The following is an 18764-nucleotide window of genomic DNA, read 5'->3' as shown; positions in this document are numbered from 1 at the left end:
GCTGGAGAGAGGGGGTCAGCATTTTGTTTTAACTTGCTCTACTGGAGTGGCATAATAGACAGCAAAGTCTTTGTGCCCATCTGTTTGCAAAGGGAGATTTGTTATGTAGTGATTTTGCCATGCTTCCTGGTTTGCTGTAAGGATTGTGTTGTAGTTTCTCTCCACAAATAATTCTAAAAGGTTTCTGCTTATGAGATTTACTCTCAATCTTCTGTTTACTTCAGAAACAACAGCCACATGAGCTCTCCCCCATGTTTAAAATGCCATGTATCTTTGGCTGTATCTTTGGCTGGAGATGCAAGAGAATGATTTGCACTGGTGATATTTGACTCTCACTGATATCCTACAGAGAGAAGAAGAAAAGATGGATTATATGAAAAAAGTTCCAAATGTGAGCATTGAAATGAATAGAAGCTTTTGGTTTGTTGTCTTCTTTTATTGGGCTGATTGATTTCTGATCTGAGTAGCACTTCTCTTTTTCTACCCACCTTGTTTAACTCCTCTAAGTTTGCGAAAATTCTCCACAAATCCACATCCAAGAGAAATTCGTTACTCTGGAGGTGTTTTAGAGTGTTCATAAATATCTTTAAAACCAAAAGAAATCCATGTTAATTGCTGTTTGTGCCAATTCAATAAATCATTTTCCCCCTAAAAATAACATTTTTACTGCAATTAATCTGAAAGGATCATTTGGTTTAGGGAGGGCAGAAGATGGCATTGTCAGAAAAGTTTCCTCATCTGCCTGAAGGTTGAATATTGGATTTTGTGCAGAACAGGGTATGAGTGATGTCTCTGGGGTTTCTCTGTGGTTACTATGGAGGCAAATGTTTCCCTGCTGTGCCCTTGGGCAGAAGAGGGGCAAATGAGCCCCCCACAGATCCCTGCATGAAAGACTTAGTGACATCAGAATCACAGTTACAGATTTCTGTGACCTTTCTAAATGCTTTCCTTCCTACCCCATGCATCTGCTGCTATCTAAATTGTTTAGAGTTGCTATGAGGAAAAAAAGATATTCTTAGCTTAAGGTAAGTAGAGGTCCTGCGGAGGTGTTTCATCTCTTTGGATTGATTTATTAACCTGTGTTGAATGAAAACTGCTTGTGAATTTATTGGCTGTTTAAGATTTTGTATTTTTTAAGCTGATTGAGATGTACTGAATCTGACCTCGATCTGAAAAGGGCTTAAAATTTAGAAGTTACTGAGGTGGCTTTTTTTGTTTATATGTATGAAACATTATGAAAAAACCCATCACCTAGGTGCCAAGACTGAATAGCTAGTGAGAGTGTTTGCTTAGCCTTGTGTAATTCTTTAGTGACCATGACCAGGTTACCTGAGAGCTTAAATTTATGGTGGATTTATGGTGATCTTAAAGCTCCCTGTGGAGATTCATTAAAATCAGTAGAATATTTCTATACTTGGAAGTAACCAGGTATCTTTAAAACTGGTTACCCAAATGCAATGGGTTCTTTCTCTAGTGGGAGAGTTTAGGAAGCTGGCACGGACTGAATAGTTCATCATTCACAGGCCATGCAGGGCTGGCTAAGGCTTGTCTGTGTGCTCCTGTATCAGACTCACAGGGAGCCTGCATGCCTGCTGTTATCATCTTTCTCCCCAGTATTCACCACCTTTTAAACTTTTCAGATTTCTAAACAAAGTGTATAGAAAGAAGGATGCTCTTCTTCTGCCTTGAACCAATATCTGGTCCTGTTATCCTATTTTCTGTCCCTTCCTGTTCTGCCCCACCAAGGAGGAATTCAGCCCACTCCTCTATTAATTTCCTTTACTTTACAGTAGTTCTTGTATTGTCCAGGCTAACTTTTCAGCAATGTGGAAAATGTTTCACAAATCTCTTTTCTTTGACTTAATAAAATAGAAATTGTCTGTGCTAAGCCAGAGAAAAATGAAAAGAGGATGTTTATGGAAGCTTCTATCCTTTTAAATTGATCCATTAACTTTTTATGTGTGGTGAATAGAGATAGTGCAGCTATTCTTGTGACAGTGTACAATATTCCTGTCCATATTTCAAGCTCTTAAAATTCACTCTATTGGAGGTAATACGGAGTTTTTAGGAGAGGAGTTGTTTTTAGTATACTTGTTTTCATGTAACATTAAAACTATAGGTCTGCCAGATTCTGAGGTTTTCATGCTCCTATTAGGATACTTTAACCACAGCTCTATATGAAGTTAGATGACAAATACAACGTTGCACACTAGCAAGGTTAGCAATTGCAATAGTACAAGTACAGAAATTATAGGTTGGAGCATGGCTTCAGTAAAATGTTTGTGAGAGGACTAATGGAATATCAGTTCAATATCCTGGAATAATGGAATATCAGTTCAATATCCTGGAAGAAGAAATATCTTCTCTCTTTAGAAGATATGATAGTATCATAGAGACAGAAAAGGGAGCTATGGAAACAGGATGAGCAGGCAAGGTGGGAGGAAAAACCAAGTATTAAGTCATTCCCCCACAGACCTCTAATGAGAAGTCTCAGGTGGTTTTGTGTCCATCACAGCAGAACAAATAATGTTTCATTATTTTTGCGAAGTGAAATCTCACATTACCATCTTGAGAACCAGCAAATGATCCAGAAAGTAAGTGCATTCACTTGTGAAAAGTTCCCACACTGCTGCTTCTTTTTTCACTTCTAACCGGTTGTTGACATCTTTCTGCTCAGTCTGTTGGGCATTCATAAATTCGTGCCAAGATTTACTCTATTGATTGAAGAAAACCACCAATTGTTGCATTGACTGCTTCAGACCTTATGAAAAGAATCTATGTCCTATTTACTGTGTAAATCTCATCTACCAATATTAGCAATTTTTCTTTTGAAAGTTCCCTTAAAATATTTTAAAACTTGCCATTCTCCTCTAAATTACTTACAATATAAACACACTGAATTTGAAAGCAACAAAATATGATAGTCTATGTTTAGATATGTTGTATCAAAAAATTAGTGGGCAACTTGCAAATGCTAAGGAGTTTGATCTGTTGTGCTGCTCTTGGATGGCTGACATCTTCTTATTTTCTGGATGATAACATCAAAGGACTAGGTCTTTACGGCCATTTGGAAATTGTTTTGTTTAATCCTAAGGTTGCCAGTATCATGTTATGGACCTGCTCCAAAGTCAGATGTCCATATATAAGTGGGGCACTGACAGGAGCCCTCAGTAACTGTATGGGGGGAGCTGCAGATAACAGCCTGCTGTGAGAAGCACAAGGTTTGCTTCAGAGAGGGGATGGTGTTAGGTGGCTAGGGACCAGAAGCCTTGTTTGGCAGAAGTCTGGCAGACAGGCTTTGGCGGCTTTTCTGCAGCCAGACCTTCATATTGGCACTGACCTCCATGTGGCTGCCTCTGAACGCAGCAATGGCGGTGGCTGTGTCCCATTTGACATCTCTCTGATGCTGTAGTTTCTTTCCCCAGATCTGTAGGTGCTGCTGAGAGGATTGCCTTGAGACCTTTCCCTGAAGGTGGTACCTCCCTGGTCTAGGGAAGTCTGGAACCCTGGCAAAATCCAGGTGTTTTTGAGGGCCCTTGCTAACCTACTCTGACCCTCAGTTTCCCACTTGCTCTCTATTTCAAATGAGAAAAATGCACTATATACTTATGCATTAATTTAACAGAAAGTTCGCATATCCAGATTAGTGAACTGAAAAATGTTAGCATATAAAGAACACAAAATTCCTCCTTCCATCTCTACGTATCTTTGATATACAGTATACTGAGTATTTTAGTACCTTAAAGCAGAAAAATTCATCTGTGCAACAGTCTATGATCTGAACAGTTGAAAGACAATTTTCCAGATCAGATACTTGCTTCTGTTTGTCTTTGCCCTGTTGAATGACAAAAAACCACCCCTGATTCATACAGTGTTTTAAAGACTGTTAAGAAGTTTACCCAGCTCTGTAACCTTGCCCTAATCCATAAGGAGCTTGCCCTTAAATAAGTGATCTCTGTATATCTCCAGGGTTTTCTACATGTGGATGAGACAGTGATGGCAGGTTTCTTTGTAGCTGTAGGTGGGGTGTGTAAATGCCTCAGGTTTGGGTGTGTAAGGTTTTATTTATGTAATACACAAGTCTTTGACTGGGCAAATAATTGGTATGGCAACAGGCAATGGGCTACCCTTGAAAGACAGAACTAATGAAATGTTTTGCTTCCCTTAGCACTGTCAGAGATAGGGGACAACAGATTCATAGTTGAAATCCTGTCATAGGTATACAAATCTATGTGTTTATTTATTGATTTTTAATTTTTGGGGCTATGCATGGAAAAAGCTCCCTTGGTCATCTGCAGAGTAGTGTCTGTAAAATGAGTTTTCAGAAAGCTAGAAGAGCAGCAGGAGTTAATGTGAGGGACCATGAAATAAAAACAATTGCTTTTGTTTTGGCTTTGTTCATTTAGGCCTTGTAAAAAATTTAAACATAATTTATGAACTCTAATTTCGTGCTGTGGGCATAGACTTATAAGGTGTTTGCCTAAGTTTTATCTGTTCTCTGGAACAGTATATTCCCACTTCATGGATTTCTATTGTCTGAACTTTAGGCACTGAACTCAAGTCAGTTTTGAAATATTTGTTTGATTATAATATTTGAAACTTAAGGTTTAAGTTCAGCTCCTAATTTTGAAAGGTAGATTGAAATAGAGCAGAAAAAATAATGCAGTTAATATATATGCGCACTGAACCAGTGTACCAGAAAATGAATCTTCATGAATTAAATTTTATGGCATTTAATAGCCTTAGAAATCACTTTTTCCTAAATATTAAATATTTTTATTGCAGATTTAAAATATTTTGCTGAATTTAAAAATCTTCAGGTTTAGGTCACACTCCTTCAAATGCTATGAAACTGCTATCAAATGAAGAGGGAATTCTTGTACAGATCAACCTGAGTACTTGCATTGGTTCTATATGCACAAACCATTATTTGATAAAATGCAAAAATACTGGGAAGGGACTATTCTTAATTACATGCTTAGGGAGAAAAAGTTATCAAGACACTTATAAATAATTTTTTGAATGCTGAACAGTACATACAAAGGAAATTCATATACTTTAGTAAGTGAAAGTTTTCATTAATGGACAAGACAAGGAGTTATGTTAGACAAGGAAATTCCCTCAGTTGTGCTTTCGCTGATGAGTGTGAGGACACCCAAGAGGTCAGGAAAGGCATAAGAAAGTGTCCTGGAACACAACTTTTATAGGTAAAGCTTAGATCCCTTCCCTGTGAGTGGGAGTTCATCACATTCTCCAAAGTCCTAAGGCACACAGAAAATATGGGATACACTATGGTCAAAGCAATGATGCAACTGATTTGTCCACCTTGTGCTACCTTAACCTAGGGAGAGGCACTGGGCCTGCTGTCACCCCTGAATAGAGCCTCTGCTCTCATTGCCCACCCTACTCTGTCCTCCTGGTGCCAGGGACACCTCTCCTCCCACCACCTACAGGGATGGGGAGCAGAGGCACTGACTGTGTTTTCATGCACATCACATACAATGGTTGCACTGGAGCCACCCAACCTTCATTGCAGATTAATGTGCAAGCAGTCCCAAGGAGGGCTGAGATTGTTCAGCTCACCTACTGGCTGCCTTTCCTCTAAGGACAAGAAAGTAAAGAAGCTATTTTTACCCAGGTTAGTTGTGGGAAAAGGCAAGGTCAGTGCAAGGAAACACAAAATGATGAAAATACTCACGACTCCTCTTTTGGCAAATGGCCACCTTGACTTTTTGGACTCTAATGGGTAAAACAAATGTTATCAGTAAGAAAATAAATAGATAAAATCCCTGTATTTATATTATTTATATATGCAGCTTGATAGACTATACTCTACTTGGCTCATATTTAATACTTGAGTTTAGGTAGTTTGTGCACCAGACTTAAAACCCATTAAACTTGTTGAGTTCCTCCCAGCAAGAATTATGACTATCTGTGGTGAGATCTTGGATGATGCTAAACACTCCTACTTGTTGCAGGTGATCATTATGTGGTTGCCAATTCTTCACCTGGGAAAACCATCAGACTTCAACACAATTTTTGAAGATGTTGTTTTAAAGCAAGAATTAGTCTATGCCTTCTCATTATCATAACTTGGAGTTATGTAGGTATTTAAATCTCTGGTGAATGAACAATCCTACGAGCCCTAAGCCTCAGATCTGTTATGGAACTGGCACAGTGAGGCAGACTGTAATTTGTGGTCCTTAGTGAGGCAGAGGATAAACTGGAGATCTAGATTTAGTCACCAGTCACCATGCACTGGTGACTTGTGAGGAACAACTGTGTTCAGCAAGAAATCTGAAAAGATTTTCTTTATGTGGCACCCATCTTCAGGTGTGTGACAGGGAATCACAGTCAAAACTTTATGTTTCTGGATTTTGAAGGTCTTGGCCATTCTGGGAATGGGTGGCTTATTTGCTTTCATGAAAATGCTGGTTGTGACCTTGGCTGACTTGCTTTTTGAGAAACTTTTGATCTCTGGCCACTAGAATCTCCGTCAATCACACTGCACACTATATTCTGCCATAGCTCTTTGTGGAAATTGCTTGCAGATCTGCATTTCAATTTTGGAATGTCTTGTGGGCCCTGAGTTGTGTTTGCTACTCTTGTGATCTGAACACTACTGCAAAGGGCAGCATGGGCCGCTTTTCTCTCTTCTTGAAGACATGGAGGTAGGAAATTGTACCTCAAGTGCTTCCAGAAGGAGATCCTGGCCTGGGCTCTGGTTGGTTCTAGCCTGTGGAGGAGCAAAGTGATCTGTGTCTACCCTCTCATCTACTTGCATTTTTCATTCAACAGTAAAATGTAGGGAAAAAAACCCAGGAAAAAGAAAAAGAAAGGAATTTTAAAATTGACAATGCAGTCACTTTGGTGTGGGGTAACAGGATCCCCCACAGGGGCTGGACCACCTCATGCTCTCATTGCATACATCCTCCCTCCCATCTCACACGCACCCATGTTCCAGTCCTGGCTTTTCTGGGCTCAGAGGAGCAAACCCCACCCTGTGTCTGACCTGCACTGAGCAGGAGGGATGAGTAGGGCAGGTAGTCCATGGCACTGTCTGACACCAGGAGGTCTCCAGGGAACACCTCGAGTCCCGGCAGACTCACTACCAGGGAGCTGCGCCTGCGCTCCGCCGATCTGTGAGACGCAACAACAACACAAGTCATCTCTGTCTGCTCGGGGTGCAGAGGAAACTCCTCAAGGGCTCCTGGCTGGTACAGGAGGGAATCAGCTAAAAAACCAGATCACAGGAGCTGTGACTTAATGTGTTTAAAGAACAGTGAGTAGAGAATGTCAGTGATTGACAGCAAATACCTAATTATCTTTCCAACTCCACAAAGTTCTTATGGTCATGGCTTGTCTCTGATAATAAGTAATTAGAGCATTTAATTATTAAAAATTCCTCATTTCTTCTGAGGTTAGACAACAAGAGAGCGGGGATTTTAGAATCTGTGTTTTGGCAGTGGAGTTTAAGGGAGCAATTAAATACTGTTTTTAGCTGATATGTGACTTGTTACTTTTAACCTTCCTGTAACTCAGGTGATTTCAAGAAAAGAAAGCACACTAGTGAAGCAGTTAAAATGTTGAGTTTTAAAAAATTATTTATCCTTTTGGCTAGTTTGTGCTATTTTCTTTCTAAGTATTTTTGGCATATTTTCCTGCTATTTCAAATATTTTGAATGTAATATGACTCAGTGGCCCTACTGATTGAAAACAAATGTCTCTTTCCAGCTATTATTGTTCTAAATGGAGAACATTGTCCAGGATCTATACCCATTAAGAAAAGTGACAGGCATTCTGTATCCAGCAGTGTGTTTGTGCCAGAGGCTGCTTGCATTCACATACAGAAACTGTTGGTTCATATTTTGTATTTTGCTAATAACTCACACTGATACCTAATGAATTGTGTTAGCATATGCTGCAGAGGGACTGCTGTCTGCAGCTGCAGTTGTGTTGCCTTCAATTGACTGAGACATGAATACTGCATCAGGGCTAAAAGGGTTAGTAATTCAGTAGCTGAGGGAGGAGGCACAATGTACATGTACAGATATAAAAATTCTATTTTTCAGTCACCATTTATTGTGTATGTATTTTTGGTCAGTTAAGCATGATTCTTACTGAGATCTTTTTTTGTCTAGGCAGTTATCTCACTGTGAATATGTAGCCATTTGCCACACTTGGTGTGAAACCTGGCAGGTATATTTTTTCCATTAAGTGCATGAATAGTTACTTGACAGCTTCTCAACTGACAGATGAGCTCTGAGGTAGAGAACTGGGAATTTGATACACATAGTAAGACATGGAGATTGTACCTTTTTTATGACCTAGAGGTGACACTGCTTGCAATTGCCTTAGCTAAACAATTGAATGGTCTGGATGAAAGCTACTCCTAACAAGAGAGAAGTCTGTAGGCCATCAGGAGAGCCAGGCCTGGGACTTGAAGATTTGAACCATGGACATATCAGGGCTGAAAAACTATGTCTTGAGGAGGTTACAATGTGCAATGCAGGACTTCTTTGAAAGTTTTTCTGCTAGTCCTACTAAATGGAGAACATAGGATTGATTTATTTGGCTTTAGGGTTTACAATGAAACTCTGTGGTTCCTCATGAAATTGAACCTTCAGCAGGTGGTTTGAGAGCTTTAATGGGTGGAGGGTCTGTTTCTTGGCTGTCTGCAAGCCCATGCCAGTGCAAGGGAGAGGAGTGTTCCTCTCAGGAGTGCCTTCCTGAGACGGGCACTGAGTGCTATCCAAGGCAAATTTTCAGTGTTGGTAATGATTGTATTAAGATAGCACTGATACCTCTCGTGATTCCATGATGCAATCTCTTAGGCAGCTGGGCTATTATACAAGTCAGGTGCTGCAATATAGTACCAGGATAATCCTCAAAGGTATTATTACTGTACTAGGAAATTCAGGAGATTTATTTCAGGTTGGCTTCACAGTAAAATTTTGCCAGTATATTATTGATTTTTAAAGCATCTAGCCTCCTATTATTTTCACAGTATATTTGAATCTGTAGGCTAGTGGCTTATGAAGACTGATAATGGAAGCACAGAGTCACTGTAAGTGAGTTAAATTACATTATTTACCCAGATCAAAAAGGCCTTCAACTTCAGGCACACATATGGCTAAACAAGCTCTTCACACAGGTGTACAAGCCTCTGAAGTGTGGGGCATGGCAACATGACTTGGGTGTCTCTCTACAATATATCTTTGCAATCTGATGAGCCTGGGCTGGTTAATGGCTTCCACGTCTAAATTATATTATCATGCTTCATTATAAATTATATTACTCATGCTTCAGAGACAGAAGCACAGGTGTCAGTGGTTTCCTGGCCTGATGCCTGTAGACATATTAGATGTATCAGGTGCTTCTGGTTTTTTTTTTTTTTTTGCTTTTTTTCTGGAGAAATTAAATTACTGAAGTGCTATGTAGTAAAATTTACTAGGTTTTAGGTCTGCAATATTTTAGCATCTTCTCATGCCTTCAGACTCTAACTTTGCCTTTTTCTTTTCTTTTGGCTTGTTTCACTTACTGGGGCAGAGGACTGCAGTGATGGAATGAAAGAAATGCTTGTGCTTTAGGGAAAAACTCAGGCATCCGAGGAGATATCATCTGTAATAATTTCTTCTTAAAATCCATTTGGTTTTGGAAACATGATAATGTCGTGGATTTACATAGCAAAGTTATGGAAAATTATTAAAGACATTGAAGCAGGTCATGGTCTGGCAAAATAAATATCCTGTGTATGTAGTTATTTCTAAGGCATAGAAAGTATATTCATATATCCCTAATCTTAGCCTAACTGGCTATCCCAGGGAACAGACATCTATATAGATCACCTTACTCAAATAGCAGGTATGTTACTTAAGGGAATATCCACCAGATGTGAATAAAAGCAACAGGGGATGTTACCAAGGTAAATATTATAGTACTGAGATAACTGCCAGGCAGTGGCACTGTTTCCTAAGCCACTCAGGGTGGGCATTTGGACTACCTGATTGAAAAAGCTAGGGTGGAAAATGATCTACTGTCCAGAGTAATACATTTTTTATGATTGCATAAGGAGTTAGGTTTAGTATAATGGATGCCATCCTGTGTCATGTGCTATAGGATGACCCTACTTGAGCAGAGAGGTTGTAACAGGCAAGCCACTGTGGTCCTTCCCAACCTTACCCACTCTGTGATTCTGTGACATTGTGACTCTTCAAAGCTGTGTGAAACATTCAAAGAGGGAGTGCTTCAAGACAGATGAGCCCAGCTCCTCCAAGGCATTGAATAAGAGCTGTCTAGGCAGTGAAGGCAAATCATTAGCTGATTTGCTGTAGAAAATAGTGCAATGCAGTTTTCTACCCAGTCTCTGATAATGCTGGATGGTGCAAGGCATGAAGGAGATCAGAGTAAACTTGAGGTTTTGTTTTATCAATATTTTCTTCAACGGCAGCATTGATTTAACATCTCACCTTCTCTCCACTACATATGTCTCTGTCTGTGCTGCCTCTCTTGTCCTTTTTGTTTATTTATTTTGGATAGTTCTTTAAAATATCAGTCCACCAAGTTGCCGTGCTGACAGGGATGTGCTGGCATTCTTGACTGAGGACTGTGTGGGGGAAGGCTGTTTAAAATGAGTATGAGTGCATTAAGGAAGTTTTTTGAGCTTGGGAGCAGGGAGATATTCATTAAAACTGGAGGACAGAGGTATGATTTTACCGAGGACAATATGTAAGTCAGTCTTGGAGAAGGGTTGACAGCTGTCCTAATGTGCTTCTAGATGGACAGAATAATCTGACATGTCAACAGTTTTTGCTGGCTGTGATATGAAGGGATTAGCTATTAAGGGGTTAGACTAATGATCTTAATAAAGGAGGAGATGAAGACAGGCTTTAACCTAGACCTTGGAACAAATAAAATTTGACAAAAAAATGTTTAAAGCAGAAACTGGTGCATTTTAAAATATATATTTGCGTATTCTGACATTTATCTAGATAGAAGTCATAATACATCATCCCAACCACCTTTTGACAACTTTTCCTGATGGTGCCTATGGAAAAAATCTTGGATTGTTTCTGTGGGTTGTGATTTCTTGATTTTAAAAGGTGTCTGGGTAGAAGTCCAAAGCCAATACCCTAGCTGGCATATAGTTACTTCCCTCTTGAAGCCACTGTAGGCAAGCAGTACCAAGAGAAGGTGTGTACACTAAATGTTCAGTGTTCTCCAGTTAAACCATCTGCATTCAGTATCTTCAGTTTCTCCCCTGAAGTTTGTTACACTGCAAATCTTCATGCTGACAGTGAGATGTGTTTGTGTATTCCTGCTTTGAGTTGGATCAGAGCAGACTCTTCCCACAAAAGCTTGATTTTACATCCACATGAAAAGATCTTTCCCTCACCTTCTCTCTCCATCTCCATTTGTAAATTCAAAATGTTAGAGTGGGTGGGAAATTGCAACAGTTCAGAATATCTAGAAGGCCTTTTCTACAGTGAACATGTAATCTCAAATGCATACACACATCTGTTGAATCTTGTCTAGGGAACTGCATTATGTAAGGACTCCTAGACTATATCACTCCACTCCAAAACACCCAGTTCCAGACATCCTGGAGGGGACCACAAAGTAAAGTGAGCACTACTCCATCAATAACAGGGGTGGTTATTAATGGAAGTATTATCTCCTGCTTCTTTGTTGTGTGGGGAGAAAATAAAACTTTACTTTCCTTCTGTAAACATTTGAACATCCTAAAGAAAGAAATATGTCTTAATCAAAATAATTTCTAATAGAACTTTTACTTTCTGATAATTGTTTAGAAGACCTTGACACAACTCACTGCACAGGTCTATGGTATGCAACACTTTATCTTGTCTGCACTAACTTATAAAATCCATGTATTCCGTGTACTCTTCTTAGTTTGTAGAATCAACAATTCCCCTCTCCAATAGCAGTCCTAGATCTTCTTTGGTCATGTATGAGAACAATATTGAGCTGTCCTGCTTTTCCCTTCCACAAACTGTTGAAGAATGTCACTCAAGATTATGAGATATTTCACATTCTTCAAGCTGAAATTTGACACTGCTAAGCCAAACACCCAGACCTTTTGGCAGTTAGTTCCTAGTACAAAGCTCCCTGATGATCCGGATGAAGTATTTCATGAAATGTAGCTAAAAGTGCTAAGGAGAGGGCCACCTTTGAAAGAAAATCTCATTAAAAAGTTTAGTGAGCTGGTGACAGGCATTTCACATAGCAAATCTACAAATTAAGGTTGAGTTATATATACATGACTAAGTGTTCATTTTTGTCTTAGAGTCAAGCAAATTCATTAAAAATGTAAGAGAGTCAAGCTTAGAATCAGACAAAATAAATACGTTCATACCTTTGCATGGGCAGTCCACTCTCCTGAAAGAAAGTAAGACATTCTTAGTTACTTGATCAAAAAGCAAGCAATCAATCTGATTTTTTGTGAAAAAGAACTCCTTTGTAAATGGAAATGTACTAATAATAGTGTAATAGGCTTGGGCACAGGCTAATTAATTTCACTGTTGTGTAGCAAGGAAAACTCATTTGATATCCAGAATGTTTTCTATATTTGAAGGGGGTGGGGGAGAAGGAAAATAGCTTTTGGTTTGTAGTGCAAAGCTAACCAGTTAATGAAGAATTCTACACCTATTTGACACCACCCACCCTCAGTAAAATGTGTGTGTAGGTGGTTGGCATAAGGACAGAGTCAAGTGTGTGTGTGAATTTAACTGCCTCTGCACACAGTGAAAGGTCTTTGAGAGCACATCTAGCAGCAAACCTGGTTTGTACAAAATGCTTCTCCTTTTGTCCTTGTGGAGAACTAAATTGTTGTTTTCTATCCTTGAAAGATGCAGGGTTTGTTCCTCCCTTGCTTATTTCTCTTTACTGATGCTGACACTCACTGAACCAGGGTTTCTTTTTGTTTCAGAAGAGATTGCACAATTGCTTCTTTGTTTATGGAGCTGGACATAAAATGATTGGGGGATGCCAGAGAGTGGCAGAACTAGGTACATGGAAATAAATAAAGGGAGTGGTACCTCTTCCTTTGGTACTGGCAGACCTTAAATTTGACTCAACCAACTTAATACTTGGTTTTATTTGGGTTAGTAATGCCATTCAGTAAAACAGAATAGAGAACTTCTCTGTCTTAGGAATAATCTCCTTAAGGATTAAAGAGTGGGTTGAAAGAAAATAATCCTCTAAAACCCAGTCCTAAACAGGATAAATTACTTAGTCTTGTTCTTCCACATCCCCACCAACAGTTGTGCTGGCCCACCAGGGTGAATGGACAGTGGTGGGAAAGAGAGGCCATGTACAGAAGTGGACCAAGCTAACCTCCTCACCAAGGCACAAGGCTGGAACTGCTGTCTCTTGCTAATTTGGAAAGAAAAATCTCCCTTCCTGTTAAGTATAGAAGTTGGTCTGTTGTATTAAAGGATCATGGCCCAACTTACAGTTTTGGTTAAGATCTGGGGTTTTATTTGTGCCCTGGCCTATGATGGACCAACACTGAATATGAAAGACTAAAAAAAGAGGTTGCATCCTCCTATTCCTCTTACCTGGACACCTGCCCAAAGTGTAGAGTTTGGGCGGGGGAGTCTGGTAGGAAGCGTGGCAGAGCTGGTTCTCCAAGAGTTTCTGGGTGGTGGCTCATTGGGACTGCCATTGCTGAGAGGATCCTCTTGGCTTGGAAGCTTTGGTTTGGGTAAGTCAGACTCTGGAGCTGCTATAGTTCTCTCAGACTTGGCTTTGGATGACAATAATTTTGCATGGACACAAGAAGGCAGTGACAATGAAGAAATTGTAATGCACCGGGGTGGACTCTTACAAATGTGGTGGAGAGAGCCAGTGTATTCCTTTTGATTCCCCAGCTGAGCTGCATCGGAACAGTCCTGAAAGGACAGTGCTTGTGAGGCAGAGGCCATCCTTAGACGTCTTAAAGTTGGAGAAGTGGAAATTCTGGCCCGAGCATGGCGGTTGAATTGGAAAGGTGCATGTTGGATCCCAATGCACTCCTCTGTAGCAAGGCTCAGAAGTGAAGACTCTGTATAGCCTCCTCTGATAATGTAGTCTCCTGGAGGCAAGGTGGCATCCACACAAACTGGTACTCTCTGCATTTCAGAGGAACTGAAGATGTCTTCTGGGCTGCTGCTTTCAGACAAAGCAGCATTTTCCTTATGGAGATCAGCTTCCCTGTCTAGAGCCTCCTCGTTGGTGCAGGTTTCTTTGACCAGGTCTGGAGAATAATCAGAGCTTGGTTGTTGCATTCTTAGGTTGCATGAGGATTTATATCTATGAATACCTAGGAAACATGATCAGAAACAGTTCTTACAAACTTGCCACATAAATTTTTCAAATGGGAAAATACGTATATAGAAAAAACATCCAAACAAAACAAGGTAGATAAGTGCACTAGTACAGAAACAATTACCTTTGCATTGAATCCTGCTTAAATGCAGGCTTCAACAGGTTCAGGACCCAATTTTGGCAAGCTGTTTAAACAGCTGCTAACTTGGAGTGTGCCAGCAGTGTCAGTAGAACTAATTAGATGGTAAAGAGTAACTGTGTTTAGGAGCTCTGCTCATCTGGTACTGCAGCCACCTGATTTGTGCTCGCCACTCCCCCATGGATGAATGAGATTGTAGCACTGCTGTATGGGGGCAAATAATGAAGTAATTTGCTCTCAGGGCTTGTTGCAAAATTCTTTGTGCAAAAATACTAATTTATTGCTGAATTCTTAAGCAAATACAAATTTAACAGTTAGGTAAGGTATGTCTCATCACTCTTATTTTTTCAGCCTGAAAGTACTTTGTAGTAAACATTATGTATATGTTGTAATCAAATAATGAAAGAAGAAAATTATTTATATTAGTAACTTATCTGTTGGTTAATCAATAGTCGTATGTTCTTTGATTCATGAAGCTTTGTTTTAATGTATTTTGAAATTTTGTCTCTAAAACTGGACTGACATTTTAAGTAATAATGAAGATTATGAATTCAACCTCTTTAATTTAGTTTCTTTGCTAAAAGGAATCTTAATTCTGTTCATGAATGCTAGCTTATTTGGGGAACTGTCATTTATGAGAATTAGTTTATTTGAACCTATATTGACTTCTGTCTTGAATTATTGAATATCTTTTAAAAGTCTAATTATATAGTTCCATCAGATTTGTTTACAAAGTGATTAGAAAGAAGTTAATTTATCAAGTTTGCCAGTTCAAAATATTGCTTTTCCCAAAGCCTTCAGAAGTTAATTCAGATTCTTGCGGAGAGAAAAGCATGTCTTTATGATAGAAATGGCTTCTTTCACAACTGTACAGAATAGCCTCAAATATATTAGCATCTATTAATTTTTCTTTGATGGATAAGAACTAATTAGCGCATATGCTTATTAAAAATCTCATTTAATATATAGAAGAATGATAAAGAGAATTTACTACTATTTTTCCCTTTCGAATGTGGATATTGCATACTATTGATCTGAGATTTGCTGTTATTGCGTTTTAAAATTTCAGGACTTCTATTTTGTGACCTGTAATCATGTCTCATTAATTGTTTTTTCTGCCTGGCATTCTCATTACTTGTTTTTTTTTTTTTTTTCATCTCTTTTACAAGCAGAATTTTTTACCTTGGCATGCAGTTTCCAGATATCCATGTGAATAGTGACCTGTTCAAGAAGTGGAAAAGCTTAAAGACATCTTTTCATGGAATTCTTAGATTAAAAATTTTTTGCCATTCAGTTTAGCAAGGTTTTTTTAAAGAAGTAAAAATTCACATATTTCTTTTTGTGTATTTCTATGTTACTTTCATGAGTAGAATCTCTCAGCAGCAAAGTACTTCTAAAGAAAATACAGTTAAAAATGCAGAAATACATCACACACATGCAGAAAAATTATATGATCAAACTTACCAAAATAGCCATTTGAATGTGTCACATCCTTTTAAATCAAATTTTCAACAAGTCCTTGATTAACTGATGCTAGTTTTAACAGTAGCATTTTCTCTCTTAAGGCCTCTTTACTGAATGCTAGTATAGGGAACAAGCTTTCTCTTGTAGATTTGTTTCTAGGGGATTTGTTTGTCAGGTCAGATGGAAGTGGCTCCAGGGTCAATGCCCCTAAACAAAAGGGAACATGAGCCATATGCTGGATTAAACTTCATGCCTTTTATATTTCTGGACTCTTTGCATTGAGAAAATTTGGGAAGACAGATCTCATGCAAGCATATAATAATTTGCAAGAGCATATAAAATACTTCTACTCCTCCAACAACCTTTTTTTCCACCTCTTGTCTTGATTCATACAGCTGGATCTAAATATGCATTGTTCATCTTTTATGTAAATATAGTAGTGGTACATACCTTGTTTATATTGTTTATGATTAGTTTTTAATTTTAACAAATATGCTAACTAGTTAAGTAATTTTGAACACAGATTTTAATACCAGAATATTTGAGAATTCATCCATGCATTGATAATTAATTTTTTTTTTTTTTGTGTTGTAGAACTGATTGGAAAATACCAGAATTGATTAAGGCATTCTTTGGTTAGATGAATTGAAAGTGAAACCTGGGAAAACATTGTTTATTTGATGGATAACTTGAGAAACACTAATGTCTACAAATGTTTAACTCTGTTGTGCAATCAAGGCACATTTTCAGAGGGCTTAGTGAACTTCAAAACACTTGCTTGAAAATGCAGACAACCTTTTCAGAACAATGCTTTCATTTTTTGTAAAGGGTGTGGTTTTTGTTTGTTTGTTTGTTTGTTTTTTTAATTTTTGGTCAAAATTCATCCACAAGCCAAATCAAGATCCTAAACTGGTGTAAGTGCCTTTGATATCTCATAGCATTGGATGTGACTGTGGATTGAGGGAAGATTTTTCTGAGAGAAAGAAGTGAGAAAACAAACTCAAAGACTTTATTTACAAAACCAGGGCAGTGTTACATCATTTTTATTAGTATTAATCCAGTTTGGTTTCTAGGAAAAAGAGATGTGCTCACCCTGTCTGACAATTGATAGTACAAATTTATTTCCTTTAAGAAGCACTTTCAGGGCTGTAAGATTCTTTTTTTTGGAGGAGCGGGGAGTGGCAATGTTTGTGTTTGTGATGTCTTTTTTGTTATTGTTCTTTGGTTTTTGTTTTAACTCCTTATGCTGCTCTCAAGGTGATATTAATTTCAGGACCAGATGAAATGGAACAGACCTTGTTGCCTGATGAAATATGCAAATGCAGATATGTATGAAATATGTAAAATGCAGATTTTACAGTGTTCAAAGCTGTCCTTTCCTACCCCTTAGGACAGACCTGGGCACACTGAGGTGGTGAGGATCTCCAAGAAGTACACTCCCAGGGGAAAGGGGTCAGGCAGCCGGAAAACAAAGCTATACCCTTCCCTGTAGAGGGAAAAAATCTACCTCTTAGCTGGGGGAGAGTAAGCGAATGAAAATATGATCTATAGAATAAAAACAAAATGAGCCCAAAATACTCCCTGTTAATTGCTATTAATAGAAAATATTTCTAAAATTCTATGAAGTTTCCTCATGGAAAGACAATTGCCTTTGAAAGTATTTAGGAACGTTTGCTCAGCTAATGATACTGGATGGAGCAAAGCCCACAAATTTACAGTGGAAAAGGTACCTAATTTTCAAGAAAAAGCTAAAAATTAAAAATTGGAACTGGTATAGAAATAGCCCTTCCTGGACTTCTGGGAATATTTTTTATTTTTATTTTTTCAAATTGATTTTAATTGTTTAAACTGTGAGCATTTGGAAAGCTTGTAATTATGGAAAAAAAGTTGTTATTTTGAAAGAAATAGTCTATGCTTGCACAGTATATACCAAGCTCTCTGAATTCAAAACCAATTACAAACTAGATAGGATATAATTAAAAAAATATGCCAGTCCAGGGAGTAATGAAAGATGCAATTCACTTATGTATTACTTTAAAGGCAGCTTGGTTATGGGGAAGTAGAAAAAAATTGATAGAATTGGACTAATGTAGAGTTAAACACCAACAACGTTTCGTGGTGTCTGTGTGATTATTGTCTAAGCAGCATAGCTTCAAAGCAGAAGGGATTAAGCTTTTGAAAGGTTATCCTCGACGGAAAATCACAAACAAACAACAAATCCAAGGGAAATCAAGTACAAAGGCTGACATTAACCACTAAACACCAGGAAATGCCACAGTTCAGTCTGGCTGTGCCATTGTGTTGCTGCTTTTTCCTGTGCATTATCTCAGAGGCTGATACACAGATGCCTGAAGTCCCTCAAACAGAATCTCTCAGATATAATGACCTCACACAGATATCAGCCTCTATATGTGTTCAGTGTTTCTCACCAGTATATCTGCAGCCAGTGACAGGTTTGTGCTTATCAGATGGATATAAGAATGCATTCAAATGATCACTAAGAGGACTCTGGTAAAACAAAAACCATATCTCTATCATCTCAAGAGCCACAAAGAACTCTCTAAGGGTAATCACAGATCTGAAACAGAGATTGAATGCTCATGCAAAGGAGTATAAAAAAAATATCCGACCACTGCAGTTTAACACATTGCTTTTCCTAGAAATATGAAATCCAAGTTGAATGTGATGTGGAACCATGAAGTCCTGCCTCAAATGGAGACCAGTAGCTGAGATTTCAGAGCTGGCCTCCAGCTGGGGACCACTTGTGAGATTTACAGGTAATATTCACCTGTGGCACAGTCTCTCAAGTCTTGCAGCCATTGTCGATACCTCCTGC

General features: G+C 38.6%; 2 protein-coding genes across 2 annotated transcripts in view; one reads left to right on the top strand and one right to left on the bottom strand.

Annotated features, from left to right (window-relative positions):
• PLEKHG7 (pleckstrin homology and RhoGEF domain containing G7) overlaps positions 1 to 14285 on the bottom strand; it is a 29380-nt gene extending 15095 nt beyond the window's left edge. Inside the window, exons 1-7 of the mRNA XM_066319270.1 lie at positions 13578 to 14285; positions 12374 to 12396; positions 7013 to 7140; positions 5699 to 5739; positions 3740 to 3835; positions 2565 to 2714; positions 489 to 584 (exon numbers count right to left, since the gene is read on the bottom strand). Coding sequence (XP_066175367.1) covers positions 489 to 584; positions 2565 to 2714; positions 3740 to 3835; positions 5699 to 5739; positions 7013 to 7140; positions 12374 to 12396; positions 13578 to 14285 — 1242 coding nt within the window. The remainder of the gene's footprint in view (positions 1 to 488; positions 585 to 2564; positions 2715 to 3739; positions 3836 to 5698; positions 5740 to 7012; positions 7141 to 12373; positions 12397 to 13577) is intronic.
• EEA1 (early endosome antigen 1) overlaps positions 1 to 18764 on the top strand; it is a 232134-nt gene that overhangs the window by 83406 nt on the left and 129964 nt on the right. The window lies entirely within an intron of this gene.

This window comes from Sylvia atricapilla, chromosome 5 (assembly GCF_009819655.1).
Source record: "Sylvia atricapilla isolate bSylAtr1 chromosome 5, bSylAtr1.pri, whole genome shotgun sequence".
In the NCBI taxonomy this organism is placed as follows: Eukaryota; Metazoa; Chordata; class Aves; order Passeriformes; family Sylviidae; genus Sylvia; species Sylvia atricapilla.
The sequence above is the reverse complement of the archived record's forward strand: the minus strand, read 5'-3'. Positions and strand labels throughout refer to the sequence as shown.